Raw genomic sequence first — 21,455 nt, 5'->3', positions numbered from 1 at the left:
GGCCCGGGGTGGGGCCTGAGAACCTGCATTTAGCACAAGCTGCCGGACGGTGCTGCTGCTGCTGGTCTAGGGACCACGGTTTGCGGGTCCCTAGAGTCAACAGCCACACCCAGGCTGTACAAGGCACCGGAAAACCTGGGTGACGCCAAAAGCACAGGACGCCAGACAGACTCAGAGAGCGGGCCAAAGGGATCGAGGTGGGCGGAGGAGAGCGGCCAAGGGCCAGGAGGACACAGAGAGGGAAAGCCAGGCCAGGCTCAGTTCCTCCCCTGGGCAGTGGCCGCAATCACCCCCTCCCCCCCCGCGCCCAGGCGGGACGGCACAGAGCACAGGCCGCGGACCATGAGGACGGGCGGGGCTCTGCCGCCAGCCCCCAGCCCTGGCGCCTCACCTGAACGGCTGCAAGGAGCTGAAGATCTCCTGAGACTGGGAGACGGGGAGCCCGCCCCTCAGGCCAAGCTGGGCCTGCGCTTGCAGAGACGTGTGAAGAGAAATTGGGATCTGCTGGGCAGCGGCGGCGGCGGCCTGGGGGCGGGAACCAGGCTGCTCACGGCTCAGTCCTCCCGGTGGAGTCCGCCCCGCCTCCCGCCTCCCGCCTCCCTGGGCAGCCGAACACCGCCCCAAAGGCGAACTCCAAGCATGTCCTGCCTGTGCTGCTTTTGGTCTTGGGAGAAAGCAAAAAACTGGCAGCCACTCCACACCAGGGTGCACCCTATGCTGGACTCTGTACAGCGGCGGCAAGAATGAAGCCGAGCCGCACACATCCGCAGAGGTGGCTTTCAGGAGCATAATGGCGAGTGGAAAACATACAGAAAGGAAAGTACACATGGGGCGACCCCGCTACGTGAGGATCAAGATCTTACAAAACTGAACAATGTAATAACGCTCGAGCATCTGTTTAACGAGTTCAGGCCAGGCAGCGCGCTCCATCCCCGACACTGCACTCGGCCCTGGTCTGTGCAGGCACAGGGCTGTGGGGCCGTGTGCAAGGCCCAGCACCAGCCTCAGGAGGGAGACTTCCAAAACCATCCCCTTGCAGCATAGAAAGTACACCGATCCTGCACAAAACAAACACCTGCTCGCTTCTAAAACTACCTCTTTCTAATGCATCCATGCCTGGGAGTCTAGGCCTTTCTTCTCTTCATCAGAAGGACACCTGATCACCAAAGAGAATTCCGTTTCAGTGAATTCCCCAGCTAGGGTACAGGAGGGAGGAAAACTAAGCAGAATCTGGAGCACTCAGCTCCATTCCTCCTCTTGACTCTCATTTACTCATTCAACAAATACTGACTGGCTGCCATGATGTGCCAGGTGCTGGGCATCAGCGTGAGGGGTACGGAGAATGAGACAGACCACAAACAAGTCAATGAAGAAAGTCATTACACCGTGCGGTGTGCCCCCACTCTCCCACCCCTGGACCCCCAGTGGGCTACCCGGCTTGCTGTCTTCACCTGTTGGTAACTCTGCTGCTGAGGTATCGTCTGAGGAACCAGCCGGGGCTGACTTGCAAACACATGGCCGTCCAGGTAGAGAGGTGGCAGGTGGTTGCCTGCAAAGAGAAGCCAAGGAAGTAGAACAGGATCAAGTCTGGCAGTTCCGGAAGGTCCCGGGAATCAGTGGGAGGGAGGGGCTGGCTGCAGTCTGGCTCTCCCACCCAGCCCACGCGCCCACTGCCCGCACACTCAGGAGGGGCTTCGCTATAAAGGCCGGCCGCCTTGTCTCTCAGTCACGTTCCTCTTCAGCCCCCTGCTAGTGAGTCCACAGTGGAGGGTCAGAAGGATCTATTGGACTTGCATCATGGAGACTGGCAGCTGGGCCCTCAAGATCCCCACGGGCTCCCTCGGGCACCAACACAGGGATGAGGACGGTGACAAGGCAAATCAAACAGGCTACCACCTGGTGAGGTCTCTTTCCCACAAAGGGCCACCCTCAGCCTGTCTCATCTCCCAAAGGAGCTGTTCACAGGCGATGACACGGCCACTGCATGTGACACGATCTGACTGAGGCCCCGTCTGCTCGTCCCTCTCTCCAGGGGGTGGGAGAGCCTCGCCAAAGCCACATGGTCCTGCTTCCCAGGGCAGACGTGCAGGTCACCCGAGCGCATGGGCAGCCGGGACCACCCAGCTGGACGCCGGCGGCCCTCTCCCCACTGCTCCCCTGGGGCTGTCAATCCCACTGAAGGGAGTGACGAGAACGGGGAAGGCTCCGGAGCCGGCTCGGGCGGAGATACCTGGAAGGGAAGCGGACGGTGCGACCGAGGCCACAGGCAGGGGTGGCATGGAGACTCCCCCGAAGGAGCTGTAGCTGACCCCACTGGAGGCTCCCCCCGAGGACGGGGGCTGGAGGCCCGAGCCGGCACCCCCTGGAGAGCTCTGCTCCGGCAAACTGGGCGAGTTTTCCCAAGCCTTGCGTGCAGACTCCATCTTCGGAAGCAAGGAGGGAGGGGGGGTGAATCCTACTGCCTGGAGGCCGGGGGAGGGCGGCCGGGGCTGGCAGCTCCCGCCCTTCACAGGCTAAGGCGCCGCGCAGCCCTGGCTGGGCTCAGGGCGGCTTTACCTTCAGAGTGAGGTCGGCGGTGGGGAAGGACATTTGGGAGAGGCCGATGGCTCTCTGGATGTGGTGATCCCGCCGGAGGATGGGGATACTCTGGGCCAACCCCGCCTGGAGGGAGGAAACCATGCAAGGCGGCGGGCCCAGAGGAAGCCGGGCGACACTTGCAGACACACCTTCTGTTTCGGTCACGTGTACGTGAGACCCTCGCCAATTCCAAGCAGCTGCCTTCAGGGACTGCCTTGAAAGAAGGCCGTGGAGAGCCACCCCTACGCCCGCACCCGAGGCCTTCTGCAGGGGCAGCTGTGTTTCGGCAGCGTAAACAGGACTGGCTGCTGGCACAGGCCACCACTACCCAGCTTGGAGGTGCCGGGCCCTGTCTCAGCCCCTCCCCATTTGTGAAAGGAGGTCCTTGGGAGTAACAGGTGCTTGAACTGCTGGACCCGGCTGCCTGCACACGGCCAGCACCCAGCAGCAGCTTAGAGGGATTCTGAGAAACTGCAGAGCAGAGAAACTGCTTCAGCCCCGCATTCTCAAGGGTGTGACCCTGGAACCTGAATCAAAGAGGGCCAAATAAACCAGACCTCTGCAGTCAGACTGTCCCATCTTATATTCCAAAACCAGGATGTGTAACGAGCTAGAGATGGCATCAGCGCTCAAATCAGGCCTGCCCGTCCCAAAGCCAGGGCTGGCTCGGAACACCACACCAGGCTCTTTGTGCTCAGGGCCTGCCGGCTCGGGGACAGCAGTGCTGGAGCGGGGAGCAGAGACTTACGTTACTAGCCAATGCGTCCTGAAGTTTGACAACTGGATTCCCTGTGGGCCCAGAAGCAGAACCAGGCTGCAAGCTGAAATCAGAGTCCTGGAAGGAAGGGAACAGAGCCCACAGAAACAATCCTGGTTCACCTTCTGGCAGAGACACATGCTAATTTGATCCACAGCCTCAGCAACTCAAAAACTCACGAAGCAGCATTCACCACGTGAACAAGATGGCCCGATGTTTCCTGACGGCACCCAAGAAAGGGTGCCACCCCCTTACCCTCTCTGCTCCGCTCCCTGCCCAACCTAAGATTGCTGGCCTGCTCAGCCCAAGAGCCTGGCTGGCATCCAGAGGCAGCTTAACAGCAGCGCCCCCTGCCCCGCCAGCTCCCCCTTCCTCCTCAGGAACGGTGGGGTGGGGGTGGGCAGAAGGGAACGAATCAAAGCCTCACTTTTGGATTGACTCCAAATTCAATGGGCGGCACCGGCAGCACGGCGTCCACGTGAATCTCGACGCCGTTAACAGGGGGGACCACAGCTCCTTGCAGCCGCTCGGCCCCCTCCGAGCCCTTTCTGTTTTTCAGAGAACGCTCGTTGCCGATGGGTCCCGGTCTGTGCTCCTTGCTCTGCCCCGAGCCTTGTTCTGAATCCTTGATGGAGAAGCAGAGAGGCTGAGGCACATGGCCTGGAACGACCCGCACCCCCAGCTTTTGAAGGTTGGGGAGCCGGGGAAGAAGACAGAAGACATCAGCCCTGCTGCCAGCCCGAGAGCCAGACTCCCGGGTTACCTTCGGCTCCGACTGCTTCTGAGCCTGCTCCTTGTGGCTGTCAGCCTTGGGCTCCAGGCAGGGCCCACTCACTTCCTCGGGTTTCAAGGTTCCGTAGGGGGAGCTGCGCTGTGAGGAGGTCGCAGACGACTCACGAGACTCTGCGCTCAAGTCAACACCACTGTCTCCCTGGCTGCTCTTAAAACCCTGCTGTACAAGACACATGACTCAGAGCCCGCCCTGGTGACAGCTGACCTGTCCTGACGACTGGAGATCCTCCCAACACGCCAAGTCGGCCCAAACCCATAACCCCAGGCCAACTCGCTGCACCTGGACCCAAACCAAGTGAGTGGCCACTGCCAGGCACGGGGGAGGGGCCCTCAGCTACCGCCCTACCCAGGGTGGGTGTCCCTGGCCAGTCCTTCTCCTCCTCCCTCTCACATAGACCGGAAGGCAAGACTGGAGACCAGCAAAGAGCCAGGCTCACTGCCACGGCCATGCCGGGGCAGAGGCGGACTGTGAGCAGACTCTCAGGACCCAGTGGCCACTCACCTCGGCAGTGCCAGGCTCAGTGCTGCTGAAGGCAGGGGCAGCTTTGGTCCAGGAGTCGCTGGTGGAGGCCTGAACGGGGAGGGCTGCCAGGAGAGGAAGACAGAGAGTCAGGGCGCCAAAAAGGACAACCGGGCTGGAGAAACAAGCACAGTGCAGCTCACACAGTCCCCAGTGCCCAAACTGCCCTCCTTCCATCACAACTGACACACTAGTGAGCAAGAAGCTGGTCTGACACCTGTACCTTTAGACAGAGCTCTGGAAACGTGGTTCTCATTATTTCACTGATGACGCTTTCTAGCAAACACACACAAACTTTTCATCAATTGCAATTCTGTTCACATAAGCCAACTAGTTATTTCTATAAGCTGGCACCTTCTATGAGTCTTGGAAAAACCCAAGCTGGTATTAACCAACTTCTGTTAGCTCACAGACCACCCTGAGATTCCAATTAGAGCCACAGACCCTGTGTACGTACACAAAACCTTACACGCTCTTTTAAGAGCCAGGGGCCCTCTGAAACCATCCATGGACCCCTGGTCTGAGCAACCAACGGGACACTGCAGGCTCTTGGAGGGAAAGGCCTGATAACCGAGGGTGACTCCTGAGTGAGTCCATGCTGCTTGAGCAAAAGCTGGAGGGTAGTTTTGGCCATATAGACAGTGACACCATCACTCTTACAAACAAGCTGGTATCAAAATTATTGCACTTTCAGTCAGAGGGGACTATTCCCCAGTGTTAATCTGCACTGTACTGGAACCAAGGTTTTAACCAGGAAGCTGAAAACAGGCCATGATGTAAAACTGAAAGAATTCCGGCCCCGAACCAGGCTCACAGGTGTTTGTCACGTGGCTCTGGGGTCCAGTCACTTCACTCTGGAAGCCTCGGCTGCTCTACACAATAAGGCGGACGCAGAGGATTTCTCCAAGCTCCCCTGTGTACCCCCCAGGGCACTGTCCAAAGGAGGCATTCTAGAAGAATCTGCATAGGAGTTCCCTTGCAGTACAATGGATTAAGGATCTGGTGTTGTCAGTGCAGCGGCCTGGGTCACTGCTGTCTGTGGGGCAGGTTCAATTTTTTTTTTTTTTTTTTTTTTTTGCCTCCAGAAGTTCAGGAAGCTGGGCACCAAGAAGTTCTGGGGCTGGGCATTGAATCTGTGCCCCAGCAAGCTGAGCCACAGCAGTGACCACACTGGATCCTTAACCAACTGAGCTACCAGGGAACTCCCAAATAATTTTGTATTTTAAAATGAAAAGTCACGGATTTCCCGCTATGGCTCAGAGGTAACGAACCCAACTAGTATCCATGACAATGTGGTTCAATTCCTGGCCTCGTTCAGTGGGTTAAGGATCCAGTGTTGCTATGAGCTGTGGTGTAGGTCACAGACACAGCTCGGATCTGGCATTACTGTGGCTGTAGTGTAGACCAGCAGCTATAGCTCTGATTAGACCCCTAGCCTGGGAACTTCCATAGGCCACGGGTGTAGCCCTGAAAAAGCAAAAGTAAAATAAAATAAAAGGAAGAGTTACTACAAAAATAGCACTGGATAAAATTTTCTTTTCCCCAAACTTCAGGGAAACGAATTTTCTCAAAAGTAAGGGCCACCCCAGTCTGGTTTCGAGTCTCAGAAGGCATTTAGGGAGGAGCCTCCTGATTAGAAAAGGGCACACAGCACAGACAGGAAAGCTTCTGGACTCTTGCTCTCCTGAGCAGTGGTCTGCTGTTCCTCCCTCCACAGGTAAGGAAAAGGATAACTGAGGCGGGCAGGGAGTCCGGGCAGCGCCCTGAGCGACCTCCGCTGGGGGGGAGGGAGGGAGCCTTTTCCAGAACACTGGATATGGCATGCTTTGCTCGCCACCAAATTCCTGGCAGGGAAAATCTTGCCACATCGTGCTAAGGCGGCATCTAATACCCTGAGCTGGCAGAGAAAGCCAGGAAATGGCTACGCTCCAGGTGTGCTCACGGCCCCAAGCAGGCTGCTCCCAGGGGAGACCCTGAGCCTCTGAGGTGGCCATGGGCCAAGCAGCTGAGCCCAGACACCAAACTCTTACCCTGGCTGCTGCTCTCCCAGATCTCGGTGCCCAGGCCATTGCCAGGCATGGTCCCATCACCTTGGTCCAGGCACAGGTTGTTTTGCTTTTTCGCGAACCGAGGAGGAATACGAGAGGAAAGCCCTCGACCTTTGACAGGTACCTAAGGAGAAAAAAGGTGAGGCGGTGCCGTCTGGACGTGAGACTGAAGAATGACGCGTTCTCGCCGGGACAACTATCCCAGACCCCACATCACACCATCAGAAACTGCTCCAGACAGGCCGGAACACCCGCCAGCCATGACCTCAACCATGTGTGAGCCGTGATGCTGAGCAACCCACCCCTGGAGTGGACAGAGGCCTGTGAGCTGAGACTCCAGGGGTGAGCGTGCAGTGCTTGGCACGGACTCTGTTTTGAGTAGAGTCACCGACCCTGGTGACTTCCAGGGTGACAGGTCTCGTCCCACTCCGGCCAGAGGGCAGCGGAAGGAAGATGGACTTCGGGACTGATGGAGACCTGCACCCTGCTCGGCCCCGTGCCAGCTGGTGTCACCCAGGACCAGTGAGCCTCTGAGATCGGGGTTCCCCATCCCCTCCCACGGGGCCGCCGGGGTTGTGAAGCCTGGGAGCCAGTGCACGCTTTGTAAACGTGCCTTTCTTCCTCTGCCATCTTGGGCTTCGTTAAGAAGCCTCTTACCCTGCTGGCTTCCCTGCATCAGTCTGCCCTCCCGTCCCTGCGCCCTCGTCACCATGCACCCCGCACCTGCACAGCCTGCTCCTTCTTTCTCCTCTCTTCCTCCAGCAGGCGGCGCTGCTTCTTGGTCAGGACCTCGATGAAGCCTTCACCCACCACGGAGCCCGCCTCACTCTCCTCCCCAGGGCTGGACCCACAGTTTTCAATGATGGCACCTGGACCAAGATTTACAAGAAGGGACAGTGTTTCCACTCGTCAAAACCCAAGAATAACCCAACCTACAGGCACCTGATATCTAAGGACTGGCGCAGCTCAGAAGGCCTGGCAGCTGCCCGACCTGAACCTTGGCACATTCACCAGGGTCCAGGGAACAAAGCGGTGAAAACGCAGAGGAACCCGGTGTTTTGCTCTTAACCCAAAACCTGCCTCGAGGCTCAGAGATTCATCAAAGGGCAAACTCAGTACCCACGGGGGGCCACAGCCCCTCTGCCTACGTCCTTCCCCAGGAAACACGGAGTGACACTCACTTCCGTAGTTCAGGTCAAACTGTGCCATGGTCTCTCCAGGCTCGCCTGCCCGCTGGGCAGCCAGCTTGGCCTCCTTCTCTGCCTTCTCACAGGTGGCTTCGGAGATGTCAGAGGTGGCATGGGCTGCCCGCTCCAGTGGGTAGTGGCCGTTCCCACCACTGCAGCCAAGACCTCCAGGCAAGGCCTCGTCCGGGGACCTACAAAGGAACATCAATCTCGTTAGTGCAGAAATGACCAAAGGCTGGGGAAGGAGAGAAAAGGGAGGAGGGCATACACGCACTGCCCACACACACACGGTGCCCTGACCTACGGCCCTCCCTCCCAGAGTCCCCTGTGCTCGGCAGAAGCTGTTCACTGGTAGCCGTGTGCTGCTGGCGTCCAGGTGGAGGCCACCCCAGCGGCGCTGCTACGGCAGAGCTCACAGGGAACTGCTCTCAACCCACCCCCTTCCCAGAGCCATACTTCTCTTCTTGCCCACCGAGCGCCAACCCAGGGAGGGCTACGCAAAGGAGGAACGGGGGGGCGGCGGGGGGGGGGGTCAGAACAGGGCTGCAGGACTTTCTGCTCCTCTCGCGAGACTGACCAGTGAGGGTCCAGGCCTGGCCCTACTACCAGCCTCCTGCGGAAGAAATCAGAAGTGAAGGCCAAGTGCTGGCATCTGGGGCCTGGAGAGGTAGGCTAGAGTGACGCCTGAAAGAACCTGCACTGTCTGGTGGCTCCTCCTGTGGGGGTACAATTACTTAGAGCCCGGGCTCCTGGGCCCTGCATTCTGGGGGTGGGAGGCGGGAAGCAGCCCTTCTCGGCATGCCTGGAACGCAGGCTGCACGGGCCCTGCCCTTCCCGATCCAGGGCAGACTCAGGCAATGAGCTGGCACTGCACAAAGACCATCCACCTCAAAGCCTCCGATTCCAGACGAGGGATGCTCACGCGACCTCAGGCAGCCTGGCTGCTCTGGTTGCTGCCTGGCTCCTGGCAGGCGGAGGTGGCCGTGCCCCAAGCGGTACTGTCTCTTTGCTGCTGAGAAGCAGAGCCACTCAGGGAAGAGCCATCTCTACCTCTCCGCGGGGCCAGGAGGTCAGCAGTGCCCTGCTGAGGATGCTGCCTGGCAGCTGGAGCAGAGGCACCTGCTGGCCTGGGCGGTGCTCAGCAGGTGCTGTGCACAGGGAGAGCCCCCACCGGCTGCACTGGCCCCTTGGCTGGGCTCTAAGGGGACACAGAGGCTGAAGTCTTAGGACAGGGCCGGGACAGCCACACATGGGGACCACCAGGGTGGGGATTCTGGCTTTGCTTTTCAAGCAACAACAACAACAAACGCCACAAGAGAAGCAGACAGCAGTGCAAGAGCGAGAGATGGAGACGCTCGCACACAATGGCTTGGTGGGCGGTCCCCCTGGGGACCCAGAGGGAGGGGGGTCGGGGCCCTGACCCACGGCAGGACACGCATGCATGACGTGCTCCTGCAAAAAAACGGCTTCAACAGAACAGCAACGAAAAAGAACCTGGGATGTGGTTTGCGTTTTACCTTTTGGCTTTCAAAGGCGTCCCATTCTGTTGGCTCTCATAACGGGGAGACGCTTCGCCACCACCTGGCCTAACAGACTTCTCCCCAAACCCTCCCGGCTCCAGCTTTCGGCTCTGTCTGTCAACCAGGGGTCTCTGGCTGGAGAAGCTCCGCTTGGCCAGCTCCTTCTTCTCACCCACGCTCGCCCCTGGCAGGCTGCCATCGGCCTGGGGGTCAGGCTCGGGCCCGTGGCCACCTCGCCGCTCCCGCCTCTCGCTGAAGTCGCTGCTCTCGGAGGCGGTCTCCCACTCCTCGTTGGCGTGGTCCGAGGAGTTCTGGTAGGAGAGCTCGGGGGACCTGCGGCCTGTGGCACCGCTCTTGTCCCCGGGACAGAGTTTGGGCCGGCCCGGCCACTGGCCCGCCAGCAGGGGCGGCTCCTCCTCTGGCCCCCACAGGCCCAGGGACTCTCGCTCCTGCCGGAGGCGCCTGAAGCGAGGGGGCTTGTCCTGGCGCGGGGGCCGCCTCCTCCTGAAGGGCCGGTTCTCAGCATTTTCAGAATCTGCCGCATGGTCGTCTTGAAAGAAGGGCCTCTTGTCCTCCACGTGGCCGTCCTCGAAGCCCCGGGCGCCCAAGGGCTCAGAGTGTCTGTAGGCGTCTGGGATATAGTCTCTGTCCAGGGGCCGCCGGGCCCCGCACGTGTCCGGGGCGCTGTACTCCTGCCAGGAGGCGCCGGGGCTCCTGCTCTGCCAGTGGGCAGACTCTTTGGCCACGAAGGTTCTCCGGCCGTACGCGCAGTGGCTCAGCCGCGGGGGCAGGGCCCGGCCGAAGGCCCGGGGGCCTCGGTTCTTGGCATCCAGGCCCCCGTGGTCCTCGGGGTACATCCTGCTGGACCGCCAGGACTCCCTGAAGTCGCCCTTCCTCACGGCGGCCTCCTCCCTCTCCAGGCGCGGGCCCTCGTCCCCGGCCTCCGCGCCTCTCTGCCGCCGCCGCTTGGGCAGCTCCTCGTACTCGGAGCCCTCGCTGTGGGTCTCGCTGGCGATCCTCCGCCGGGGCTTGGCCCTGGGGAAGTCCTCTGGCTGCCCGAACTCCCGCAGTCCCCGGCCTCGGCTGCTCCTCTGGCTGCTGCCGTAGAGGCCCCGCGCCCCGAGGACGCCCCCGCCGCAGAGGCTGCCGCCGCCCGCGGGCCGCCCGCGGAAGGTGAACTCTCGGAATCCGCGACCGCGGCTCCGGGCCTGCCCTCGGCCCCCGAAGGCCTGCTCCTCGTCGATAAAGATCCAGTTGTTCCTCTTTGTGGGGGGAGTGTGGCTGGCCTCCCGGGAGGGTCTGGTCTCCCAGGCCCTGGCGGGCTTCTCGTCCTCCTCGGGCTTGCTGGCCTCCCGGCCTGAGCTGGCGCGGCCAGAGCCCGGATCCTCCGAGGCGGCCGGGGCCAAGCTGGCCAGCGCAGGGTCCTTCTCCAGGTCCTCGTCCTCCGCTGCGCTGCGCCCCGGCCCCGACTCCTGGGCCAGGCGGGCCCCGGCCTCCGCGGGCTCCTGCTTTGTCTTCTCCAGCTCCTTCTCTTTGTCTTCCACCTTGAGGGCTTTCAGGACAGGTTTCTTGATGGGCCCTGATCGCCGGGTCCTGCCAGGCTGCTCCTGGTGCTGGCTGCTGGCGCCCCGGGCTTCCCGCGGCCACTCGGGCTCCAGGGCCGGCGGCTGGCTGGGGCTCCCCTCCTTCTCCCAGGAGGAGACGCTGAAGGACGGCTCCTCCGGGGGCGCCTCCTTCTCGACACTGGTGGCTGTGTCCGCGGCCTTGGGCTGGTGGCTCATGTCCCAGCTGCTATACTCGGGCTTTTTCTCAGCCGGGACAAAGTCGGGCTCCAGTGGGGAGCACCTGAGGTCTGGGGGGTGACTGCCAGGAGCACCTGCGTCCTGAACATTTTCTTGGGGTGGAAACAAAAGCTCCTGGCCTATTCTTTGAGAAGAGACACAGTTGTCAAAGTCTGCGGGGGCCTTCTTGTCAAAAGCACTCAAGAACTCCTCGCCTCTCTCCTCAAGGAGATCGCGCTGGGCACTAACGCCCCCTGACCTTCCAGGTGAGGCAGAGTAAGAGCTTTCATTCCTGAAAAGGAACCAGAAAAATCAGTCAATGCGATTGGAGCCTGGTTCCTGGTTTCCATGCTGAACACAGAGTTTAGTTTTAAAAATAAAAAAGTGAAAAAAAAGAAAATGAAGAAAAAAAAAAAAAAAAAAAAAAAAAAAAAAAAAACCACAAGCACCAACATGCGCGCTATCTTTAAACAGGTCTCAGAGATGCCAGGCCATGGGTTGCTGGTGGCCCTGGAGTCCAGAGAGTGAAGACATCAGTGGCTGCTGGTGGCCTCAGCGTGCCGCCCTGAGGACAGTGAGCAGCTGGGGATCCTCTGGTTCAAACAAGCTGGAGCCTGGGAGTCCAAGAAGAGTCCGGGGCTGGCAGGGCCAGCTCGCTTTGCTTGCCCAGGAAGGAGCCGGTACACACGCACCCAAGCCCATCTGCCCTGCGAGGACCCCAGCCCTCACCCTGCCCAAGGTTCCGCGGGCTCTGCCTCTGACCCCAGGATCTGTCCTGGGCCTTCGGACCCCACCCGCGCCTCTCCCACAAACGCCTCGAGCTCTCCGCATCACACGCAGCCTCCCCAGAGGCGAAGATAACCTCTTCCTCAGGCAGGGTCTCCCGGGCTGGGGCCTCCTTCCAGAGCCCATCTCCATCAGGACCCGAGACCCCTCCTTCAGCTGCAGGTCAGCAGCACCCAGTTTTGTCTCTCACCTGACGTGCATGTCCATGGCCAAAGTGTCGCTGGATTTCGGGTGGGGGAGCGAGTAGCCCTTGCTCTGCAATGTCATGTAACCCTCAGGGCTCCACACAGGGGCTGGATCCACGGCGGTCACTTTCCTTTCCTGCAGTGGGGGCACACAGCTCTGATCCTCAGAGCGGCAGCCAGTCCCACTGAGGGAATCCTGGGGCATCATGGGTTTCATCAGTCCTGAAGAAGGCAAAGAACCAACCCGTCACCTTGTTTAGAAAGCCAAAGGTCAACCACAGGCCCAAAGGAGACAAGCCTCCCCAGAGGCCTGGTGGACACGGCACCCCACCTGCTCAGCATCACTGGGCTCTCACCTTTCTGATCACAGGAGACCGAAGGCGCACACACATGCCATCTGAAAGGCCTGTTCAGAGACCTGTGAGGCCCAGTCTTAGTTCCCGGACGGGAGCCCCTGTGTTGAAGGGTATTAAAACCCTGACTACTGGAAACTGGCAACATCAAACTGAAGAGCTGCACTGTCAGAGAGGGAGCTGCCTGAAGGTTTTCTGCACGGACACAAGGAGGACAAGCCGGTCGCTGAACCAAGAGGCAGCACCTACCAGCTTCCAAACCCACGGAAGGTGCCTGGGCTTTTGCTCTTTGTAATTCTAACCCTAGGATGGACACCCCACATCTTGTACAGGGAATGGTGGGGGCGGGGAGAATGTACAAGTGACAACAAACTGTTAACTGGCCTGAGGAGGCTGCGAGAAAGCTGACACCTCAGTCCCCCGGAATGAACTGGCCAGGGAAGGGCACCCCATTCCATGGCCTCTGCCCACGTCTGTGGGACAAGGGGCTAGACTGTGCATGTGACACTAACGGCCATTCTCACTGTGGAGAAAAGGAGACCTGATTTCTCAAATCCCTCACAAAGCTAGTAATGACTGGCCTGCAATCTTGTGGGCCCATTTTTAAGCTGAGGTAATCTGACCAAGAAAATGGTTCTGCATCAGGCCAGTGGTTTTAGGCTTTCTTTCGGCCGTGGAGTGCTCTGTTCCAGTGCCATCAATACGTGACTCCAACACAAAGTTAGCCTGAGTAAGGTGGTGGGAGGAGCGCCCCTAAAATTACACACAGTTTATCAAGGATTAATTACAAGGTGTGCAGAGCTGCTCAGCACCGTACGCTGACCTATTTTTGGCAACATGGCAGCTCCTATCACCTGAAAAAGCCTCCTGTTCATACAAATGCTACAGACCGAACATCGTAAACATTTCACTTGCAGAGCTGAGCTTCCCCAGAACCCAGGAAACCCGAGGGAGCTGAGATCAGAGCCACAGGCCAGCGGCACGAGCTGGTGCTTCCTGGAGGGGAACCAAGGCACACGCCTGTCGGACACAGAACCGATGGGCTTGGTCCTCAGCGCCTCACAGGACAGGAGCTGGGGGTTTGCTGCACAAGTCAGAGTTGCAGCTGAGCCCCTCGAAGGGCCACGGTCCTCAACCAGAAAAATACATGCTCTTGAGTACAGCGAGATGCCTGAGTTGGTCTGGGTCCGGGCCAGGGTAGGACAACTCCTCTTTGAGATTTCACAGCCACATGCCAGGGTTCATGTAGGTTTGGGGAAGGGGCTGGAGTTCAGATTTATAGCCCCAGCACGCTCCAGAAACTTCCCAAGATAAAGTAAAAGGCGGCTCGAGGTTAGCAAAAGAAGAAGTTAAACCACACTGGAGGGCACACTCTCAGATCCCCAGGATGAACAAAGCTCTGCTGAGAATGACCTGGCCATGCAAAAGGAAGCCAACGCCTGTGAAAGCAACTGGCCCTGAGGCCACAGCATGCTCACAGGATTACGTACCTTTCCCAAGAACTTCGGGCAACAGATTAAAATGTAAAACACTAAAAAATTACGTTTTAAATGATTAAAAGCATAAAGGAATTAAAAATTTAACAAAAAGGAGTTTCCATCCTGGTGCAGCGGAAACAATCTGATGAGGAACTATGACCTTGTGAGTTCGATCCCTGGCCTTGCTCAGTGGGTTAAGGATCCGGCGTTGCTGTGTCTGTGGTGTAGGCCGGCAGCTGTAGCTCTGATTTGATCCCTAGCCTGGGAACCTCCATATGCCGCGAGAGCAGCCCAAGAAACGGCAAAAAGACACACACACACACAAAAAAAAAAAAAAAAAAGAAAGAAAAAGAAAAGAAAGCAAATACCAAGACGCAAGGAAGAAGATGGAAGGAAAAGTGGCAAAGAAACTAAGCACAAATCAAATCAAATAACACAGATAATAATAACTAATTTGATGGGAATAAAAACAAGGAAGAACTAAGAACTGGGAGTTCCTGTTGTGGCTCAGTGGGTTGCAAATCCAACTAATATCCATGAGGATGAGGGTTTGATCCCGGGCCTCTCTCAGTGGGTTAAGGATCTGGAGTTGCTGTGAGCTGTGGTGTGGGTGGCAGACACGGCTCAGATCTGGCATTGCTAGGGCTACAGCTGTGGCGCAGGCCAGCAGCTGTAGCTCCTATTTGACCCCCACCCTGGGAACTTCCATATGCCACACCCGCAGCCCTAAAAAAGCAAAAGGCAAAAACAAAAACAAAAAAAACAAGGAAGAACTAAAATCCCAGGCAAAAAATCACAAGGTAATCAGAGCTCGGGTTCAGGGTAAAGACACTGATTAGCCTTTGCTACGTCAAGGGTGCATATTAGAATTTAACACAACCACTCACGAAGTAGAAATGGTACGTAGAAAGAAAATAAAAAGAACAGGAAAACTCGACCCCCAAAAAAGACTAATAAGAAAAGCATAGAAAAGAATGATAATCAGAAAGCATAAAATACAAGAGGAGGACATCTGAGTACCGTAATCCCAATAAACTTAAAGGGACCAACTCTGGCAACTAAAGTGACAAATTTCAAAATGAGTAAAACCAGAGTTCCCAATGAGGCTCAGCGGGTTAAGGACCTGATGCGGTCTCTGAGGCTGTGGGTTCAATCCCTGGCCTCATTCAATGCATTACGGACCCGGTGTTGCTGCAGATAGATACAGTGACTCCAAGCCTGCACACGTCCAGACAAAGCAAAAACTGACAAGGCTTCTAAGATTTGACAAATCCACAATCATGGTGGGAAATGTCCACACACCTTTTGGTAACTGATCAAGGGGATAAAAACCGTGAGGATACACAGTCGTACAGCATGATGAGCAAGCGCAGTCTAACGTACCACTTCCAAAGAACGCGTTCTTCTCAAGCAAACAGACGTACGAGCCGAGAGAGGAGACCTCAACAAACGCCAAGCGATCTATACCAGAGGTGGCACACCCACAGCCCCTGAGTGAAATCTGACCTGGCACCTGCTTTTAAAAATAAAGTTTTACTGGCACACCACCACACCCATCTGCTCACTACTGCCTACAGCTGCTTTTGTTCTACACCAGCGGAAGGGAATAGTGGTTCAAAACCTAAAATACTTCAACGTATTGTTTTTGGCCATATCCGTGGCATGCGGAAGTCCCTAGGCCAGGGCTCAAACCCTCGCCACAGCTGTGACAATGCCAGAGCCTTAACCGCGAGGCCACCAGGGCACTCCAAAAAGCCTAAAATATTTCTTACCTGGTATTAAGAGAAAAAGTGTGAGACTGCTGGTCTCTCTCATACACACCACATTATGCGACTACAAGGCAGCCACATGAGAAATTAACCGCAAGGTCGTATTAAAACTCCACATTCGAATAGTTGACAACATACCAGTAAAAATCGCCACTCAAAAAAGGTAACAGGAGTTCCCGTCGTGGCGCAGTGGTTAACGAATCCGACTAGGAACCACGAGGTTGCGGGTTCGGTCCCTGTCCTTGCTCAGTGGGTTAAGGATCCGGCATTGCCGTGAGCTGTGGTGTAGGTTGCAGACGCGGCTCGGATCCCTCGTTGCTGTGGCTCCGGCGTAGGCCGGTGGCTATGGCTCTGATTCGACCCCTAGCCTGGGAACCTCCATATGCTGCAGGGGCGGCCCAAGAAATAGCAAAAAGACAAAACAAAAAAAAAAAAAAAAAGGTAACAAATCAGACCAACATTTAGAACTACACAATAACAGACTTGCGGTTATCGGGGGGAGGGGTACGGATGGATTTGGAGTTTGGGGTGAGCAGATGAAGCTGTTACAGGGAGAATGGATGTACAGGAAGATCCTACCGCACAGCACAGCGCGCTACATTCACTATCCTGTGATGAACCGTAACGGAAAAACAGGACAAAGAGAGTCTGTATACACAGCCCTGAACAACGTTGCTGTACAGCAGAAATTAATACAACACTGTAAGAACTCAACAAAACTTCAGTACAGCTTTTCTTTAAAACGTCTGCGATCCCACACGGCCCAGCGGGTTAAGGATCTGATGTTGTCAATAAAGTGGATCAGGTCACTGCTGTGTCCCGGGTTTGATCCCTGGCCTGGGAACTTCCACACGCCACAGGTGCGGCCAAAAAACATTAAAAAATCAAAATGTTTTATCTTAAAACTCATAGAGGCTCATAGCTCAGGTGAGACTTAATACACCAGAAAAATCAGAAATCAATGAGATAAATAATTAGTTAGAACATAGTTAGAAAAAGAACACAATAATTTCAATGGAAATAATGGGGGGAGGAGTTAAAATAAAAACCAGATGAAACAGAGGAATTAAGAAACCAAAAAGAGGCTTTTTAAAACGGCGCTAGACAAACCTTGGGAAAGACTAATCAAGGGAAAAGAGAGAGGAGAGAGAGAAACGAATATTGAGAATGGAAAAAGGGACGAAAGGACGCAGCAGAATACAGAACTTAAAGCAGTTTACAGGCAAGACAGACACTCCTGGTGGCGGGCGCTAGGACCCTACCCTCCTCCTGCGAACAAGGAGGGTAAACTCAGACTGGCGTGAGACTGGCAAAGAGGACAGACGGAATCCAGGGGGTCTGTCGACCTCCGAAGGCAGCACCCTTCAACCGCCTGCCACCCCGGGCTCTCCAGCGGGATGGCCCACTCGGCCACGTGCTTACCTGAGGGGTGCAGGGCCGAGGGGTAGAGGTCCACGGGGGTCCGCGCGGGCGGGATCCGCGGGTCCAGGTAGGAGGGCATCATCATCCAGCGGGGGTCGAAGCCCAGCATCTGAGGGTGGTGCGGGTAGAAGGAGCGCTGCGGGTGGGACGGCGGAGGGTACACGGGCTGCCAGTGCTGCATCTTGTACAGCTGCTCCTGACCAGGAAGAGAGCTCAGGCTGCACGGGGCTGCACGGGGCTGCAGCCAGAGGCTGTGCGTGCGCACCTGCGCTCTTCCAGCCTCCTGTCAGGTGGCACAGAAACCCCGGCCCAGAACAGAAGACCAAAGGGGAGGCCCCAGGGTGTTACAGCGCTCGGGCTCAGGCCCCTCCCAGGACTCATGGACAGTCGCGCCATCATCACAGCTGGGCCTTGGGCTCCTGGGCTGCACGAGGCCGACTGGGTTTTCATGTAGACCACACACTCCTGGAGCTGACCTGGAAAGCACGGCTCCCAGGGCACCGCTCCCTGTCTACACCCACCACCCGGGGGTGCCCCTCCTCTCTTTCCTCCTGACGTCCGTCAATCCGCTCTCCGCAGAGATGCCCTGACCCCAGCTCTCCACCTAGGCGCCCAAATCCCACAGGCTGGCTCGTGACGCCAGGGCCTGGCAGCTCCTGCCCCACCGGCCTCTCTAATCACCTCCCACGGCTGCCCAGGCTCTGGGCTCCACGCCTCTATCACCAGACTTGGTACGTAGAAAATTCACCGCACAAAAGGATGAACATAAAGTCTCAATCAAGTGTCAAAAATCAACGCCCGGACCCAGTGAGGGTTCACTGCAGACCCTGTTCCACAGCACCTGTCACCTCCAGGGCTGGCCTCACAGGTGCATCCACAGCCAGCGTCCTGGCAGGACGCCGGCGCAGAGTCAGACGAGGAGGCCAGCCGACCCGGCACGCCCTTTCCTGCCAGCCCGTTGGCACAAGCCCAGCCTGGGCTGGGTTCCCTGGACGGCTCGCCGGCACTTCAGGCACCTCTGGGAGCACTCGGCACTCAGTAAGAAGAGCCCTCCTGGCCCCACAGGAGGCCACAGGCTCTCTGCCCACGGCTCCTCCTCCTGTCTAGACCCCAGGTCCCCGAGGAATCCGACCAGACAGTCCGCCTGCCAGCACGTCCAGACCGCTTGCTGTTCCTAGAGAAGGCTTTTTACCCACCAGTGACCCCAGAAGAGTTACCCAGAGCCGCTGTGACTGCTGTGTCTACCACTGCAGGGCTCTCCCCAGTCATCGGTGGTTCTCAGCAGGCCCAGGGGGAGCGGCACTGAGCCGCTCACACTGCAGAAGCACAATGAACGTGACTTCCTGTTTAGAGCAGAGGAGGCAATGAGCTTCTGGAACCCTGCTTAGGAGGATCTGGGGTGAAGGTTCTAAAGGCAAGTACAGGAGATTCTGGGAAAGGCCGGAAACTCTGATCTGTTTCCCCAGGACACCCACACCGTGAAACTTTTTTTTTTTTTTTTTTGCTTTTTAGGGCCACATCTGCGGCATGTGGACGTTCCCAGGCTAGGGGTCAAATTGGAGCTACAGCCGCCAGCCTACACCACAGCCACAGCAACGTGGGAGCCGAGCTGCACCTGCGACCTACACCACAGCTCACGGCAACACCGGATCCTTAACGCACTGAGCGAGGCCAGGGATCGAACCCGCAACCTCATGGTTCCCAGTCAGATTCCTCCCTGCTGCGCCATGACAGGAACTCCTGAAACATTTTGACTGGTAATAACTTAGTACACATCTAGCTGCCGAGCTAAGGACTGCCCGTGCGTGATCTCGGTTTCCCGCAAAATGAAAAATAAGCCCCTTCTTTGATTAACTTGTAAGACAAATAAATAACCACCAGGGAGTGGTTCTGGCTGAGAAGGCGAGCGGGCCTACAGAAGACTGCTCTGCACACAAGAGCCGCCCACTGACCTTCAGAGCAAAACGCAGGTCCTTTTTAAGGTCTATGAAACACAAACAAAGACAACACTGATAAGCCAGCTCACAGGCATCATAAAACCCGCACTGCCTGAGAGGCAGGCATTCGTTCCTTCTGGTTACATGGACGTGTCCAAGGACACACGTGACCAGACAAGCGACAGCATCAGGACCAGAACCCAAGGCTATCCGATCCAGAACCTTTAGACCTACACCCCACCTCAAAGCTGGCCCATCTCTCTCTCAAGCTCACCAAGCGGCTCCCAAGGCCCTCCTTCCTCCTTAGGAGGCTCCCAGGGTGGGGGCCACAGTCAGTGCAAGGACTGGCCACGCTGTACCACTCTCAACGGAGAAAACCACGCAGAGAGCACTACCCGCTCCTTAGCAGTATCAGCAACGGGGTCTACAAACCACCACCGAGGTTTTCACTCACAGGGTCAAGTGCCTGAAGAAACCAGCAGTCAGGGCTCATGTCCCAGGGCCCCAAGTCCTGGCGTCCCTGCTGGTAACCAGGGTATAGGGGGATGGATTTTATTGTCTGTTTTCACGGAAGAGCGTGTGGGGCAAGAGAGAGGGAACACCTGCTCGACAGGCAGCTCTGTGGACACACCTCCTAGATGTCGTCTCTGTTTACCTGCTGCTGCTGCTGCTGCTGCTGCTGCTGCTGCTGCTGCTGCTGGCGCTGGAATCGGGGAGGAAGTGATTTCTGGTACTTGCTGAATTCTTGTGCAGGGGACCCAGCCTCCCTGGCCCCTTCCTCACTGCCGCCGCTCTGAGCCACAGCTGGAGGAGCTGTGGGGGCTTCTTCTGTAAATGTGGTGGAGGCTTCCTGGGCAGAGAACTCGGGGGAGCCTACAGAACAAAGATGCAGAGAAACAGCCGGATGCTTAGCTGAGCCAATGTTTCACAGCAAACGTGTCTGCGGTTGCTGTTGGCGCTTACAGTTCCCTGCTGGGCTATTCACACCCCCAGACCCTCACACGCCCAAGCGCAGAGATCCCTGTCAACGTCACTCTGAGTCTAGGGTCTCGAGATGAGGGAACTGCCTGAGGTCACGCAGTCAGCAGGAGGGCTGGGACCTGGTTCCGGGTGGGAGAGATGCGGCTAAAACGGGCCCCCGTAAGTCAGAGAGCAGCCGGGAGCTCGAAGAGGGCCCGCACATCCATTCACCGGGCAGCGTGAATCCACATGGCCTCGGGCTGTGGGGCAAGCCGACCTCTCCTGGCCCGTGTCCTCATCTGCTAGGTGCGGACACGGGCACCACCCGCAGGGCTCGTGAGGATTAAATAAGATGGAACCCACATACTTGCAGCAGCGCCTGGCAAGCAGAAGTACTCCACCCAAGTTCCTACCATGATGCTCCCTGAAATGCCCTTTTTTTGGCCCAGCCTAGCTTTGCATTCTTTTTTCTTCTTGTAGCTTTACTGAGGTCGACATCTGCCTTAATTCTACAGCAGAGGGAAAACAAATGCCTAGGCCAAGCCTGGGGGACCCAGCATTCCAGAGGAACACTGAGGGGCAGGGTAGGGCAGGTGCAGAGGGCTTGAGGCATACTCCACACCCAGTACTGCCCAAGGACCCACGGGCACTGCCCACCCGCATCCTGCAAACCCCTTCCTGGACACTCCGCCACCTGCCCCACCCCCCGCGAGTCCCCAGCACCAGGCCCGGGCTTCACTCAGACCTCGGGGACAGGACATTTACAGAAGGACAAGGTCAACTGCTGCGGGTTCTCTAGCCAGAAGGGTACTGACGGACCTCCATCTGAGAAGCGTTCAGTGACTGAAACTAACCCTAACCCTAACCCTAACCCTAACCCTCTCGACTAGCTGCCTTAAGAAAACGACAAATAAGTTCCCATGTGTGGTGCAGCAGGTTAAGGATCCGGCATTGCCGCTGCTGTGGCACGGGTTCAATCCCTGGCTCGGGAACTTCTACATGCTGTAGGTGTGCCCCTCTCAAGTGCATCTTATTTAAAAAAAAGAAAGAAAAAATAGAAAGAAAGTAAAGAAAATAAGGCATTCTGTTGTGGCTCAGTGGTAACGAACCCAACTAGCATCTATGAGGACTCAGGTTCGATCCCTGGCCTTGTTCAGTGGGTTAAGGATCCAGTGTTGCTGTGGCTGTGGTGTAGGCTAGTAGCTACAGATCCGGTTCGAACCCTGGCCTGGGAACTTCCATGTGCCACAGGTGCAGCCCTAAAAAAGACCAAAAAGAAAGAAAAGAAAAGGAAAGGAAAGGAAAACCACATAGAACACAGCTGATCACATTCTTTAAGAGAGAGGAGCTCCCTTGTGGTGCAGCAGGGGAAGGACCTGGTGT

General features: G+C 57.2%; 1 protein-coding gene and 1 non-coding gene across 51 annotated transcripts in view; both read right to left on the bottom strand.

Annotated features, from left to right (window-relative positions):
• Positions 1 to 21,455, bottom strand: part of PRRC2B (proline rich coiled-coil 2B) — a 92,490-nt gene that overhangs the window by 9,460 nt on the left and 61,575 nt on the right. For 12 of the 50 annotated variants that reach the window (XM_084999341.1, XM_084999419.1, XM_084999362.1 and 9 more), the window contains 14 exons: positions 19,768 to 19,985; positions 17,176 to 17,371; positions 12,159 to 12,375; positions 7,876 to 8,072; positions 7,418 to 7,563; positions 6,677 to 6,818; positions 4,629 to 4,711; positions 4,098 to 4,283; positions 3,762 to 3,959; positions 3,326 to 3,412; positions 2,557 to 2,661; positions 2,231 to 2,423; positions 1,452 to 1,549; positions 392 to 525 (listed from right to left, as the gene is read on the bottom strand). In XM_084999341.1, the coding sequence (XP_084855467.1) occupies positions 392 to 525; positions 1,452 to 1,549; positions 2,231 to 2,423; positions 2,557 to 2,661; positions 3,326 to 3,412; positions 3,762 to 3,959; positions 4,098 to 4,283; positions 4,629 to 4,711; positions 6,677 to 6,818; positions 7,418 to 7,563; positions 7,876 to 8,072; positions 12,159 to 12,375; positions 17,176 to 17,371; positions 19,768 to 19,985 (2,200 nt within the window). Of the gene's footprint in view, positions 1 to 391; positions 526 to 1,095; positions 1,157 to 1,451; positions 1,550 to 2,230; positions 2,424 to 2,556; positions 2,662 to 3,325; positions 3,413 to 3,761; positions 3,960 to 4,097; positions 4,287 to 4,628; positions 4,712 to 6,676; positions 6,819 to 7,417; positions 7,564 to 7,875; positions 8,073 to 9,398; positions 11,475 to 12,158; positions 12,376 to 17,175; positions 17,375 to 19,767; positions 19,986 to 21,455 lie in introns of all 50 variants that reach the window. The other 38 variants (XM_084999312.1, XM_084999334.1, XM_084999413.1 and 35 more) reach the window with 14 other exon arrangements.
• LOC146407315 (small nucleolar RNA SNORD62) lies at positions 1,719 to 1,804 on the bottom strand. Its single transcript, XR_014832286.1, has one exon. It is a non-coding gene; the product is annotated as a small nucleolar RNA SNORD62 (small nucleolar RNA).

Source organism: Sus scrofa, chromosome 1 (genome assembly GCF_054392235.1).
Source record: "Sus scrofa isolate SSC_HxYL_T2T_F1_AM1 chromosome 1, Sscrofa_HxYL_maternal_Yorkshire_Landrace_v2.0, whole genome shotgun sequence".
Classification (NCBI taxonomy): Eukaryota; Metazoa; Chordata; class Mammalia; order Artiodactyla; family Suidae; genus Sus; species Sus scrofa.
Note: the sequence above shows the minus strand (reverse complement) of the source record. Positions and strands in the feature narration are given on the sequence as shown.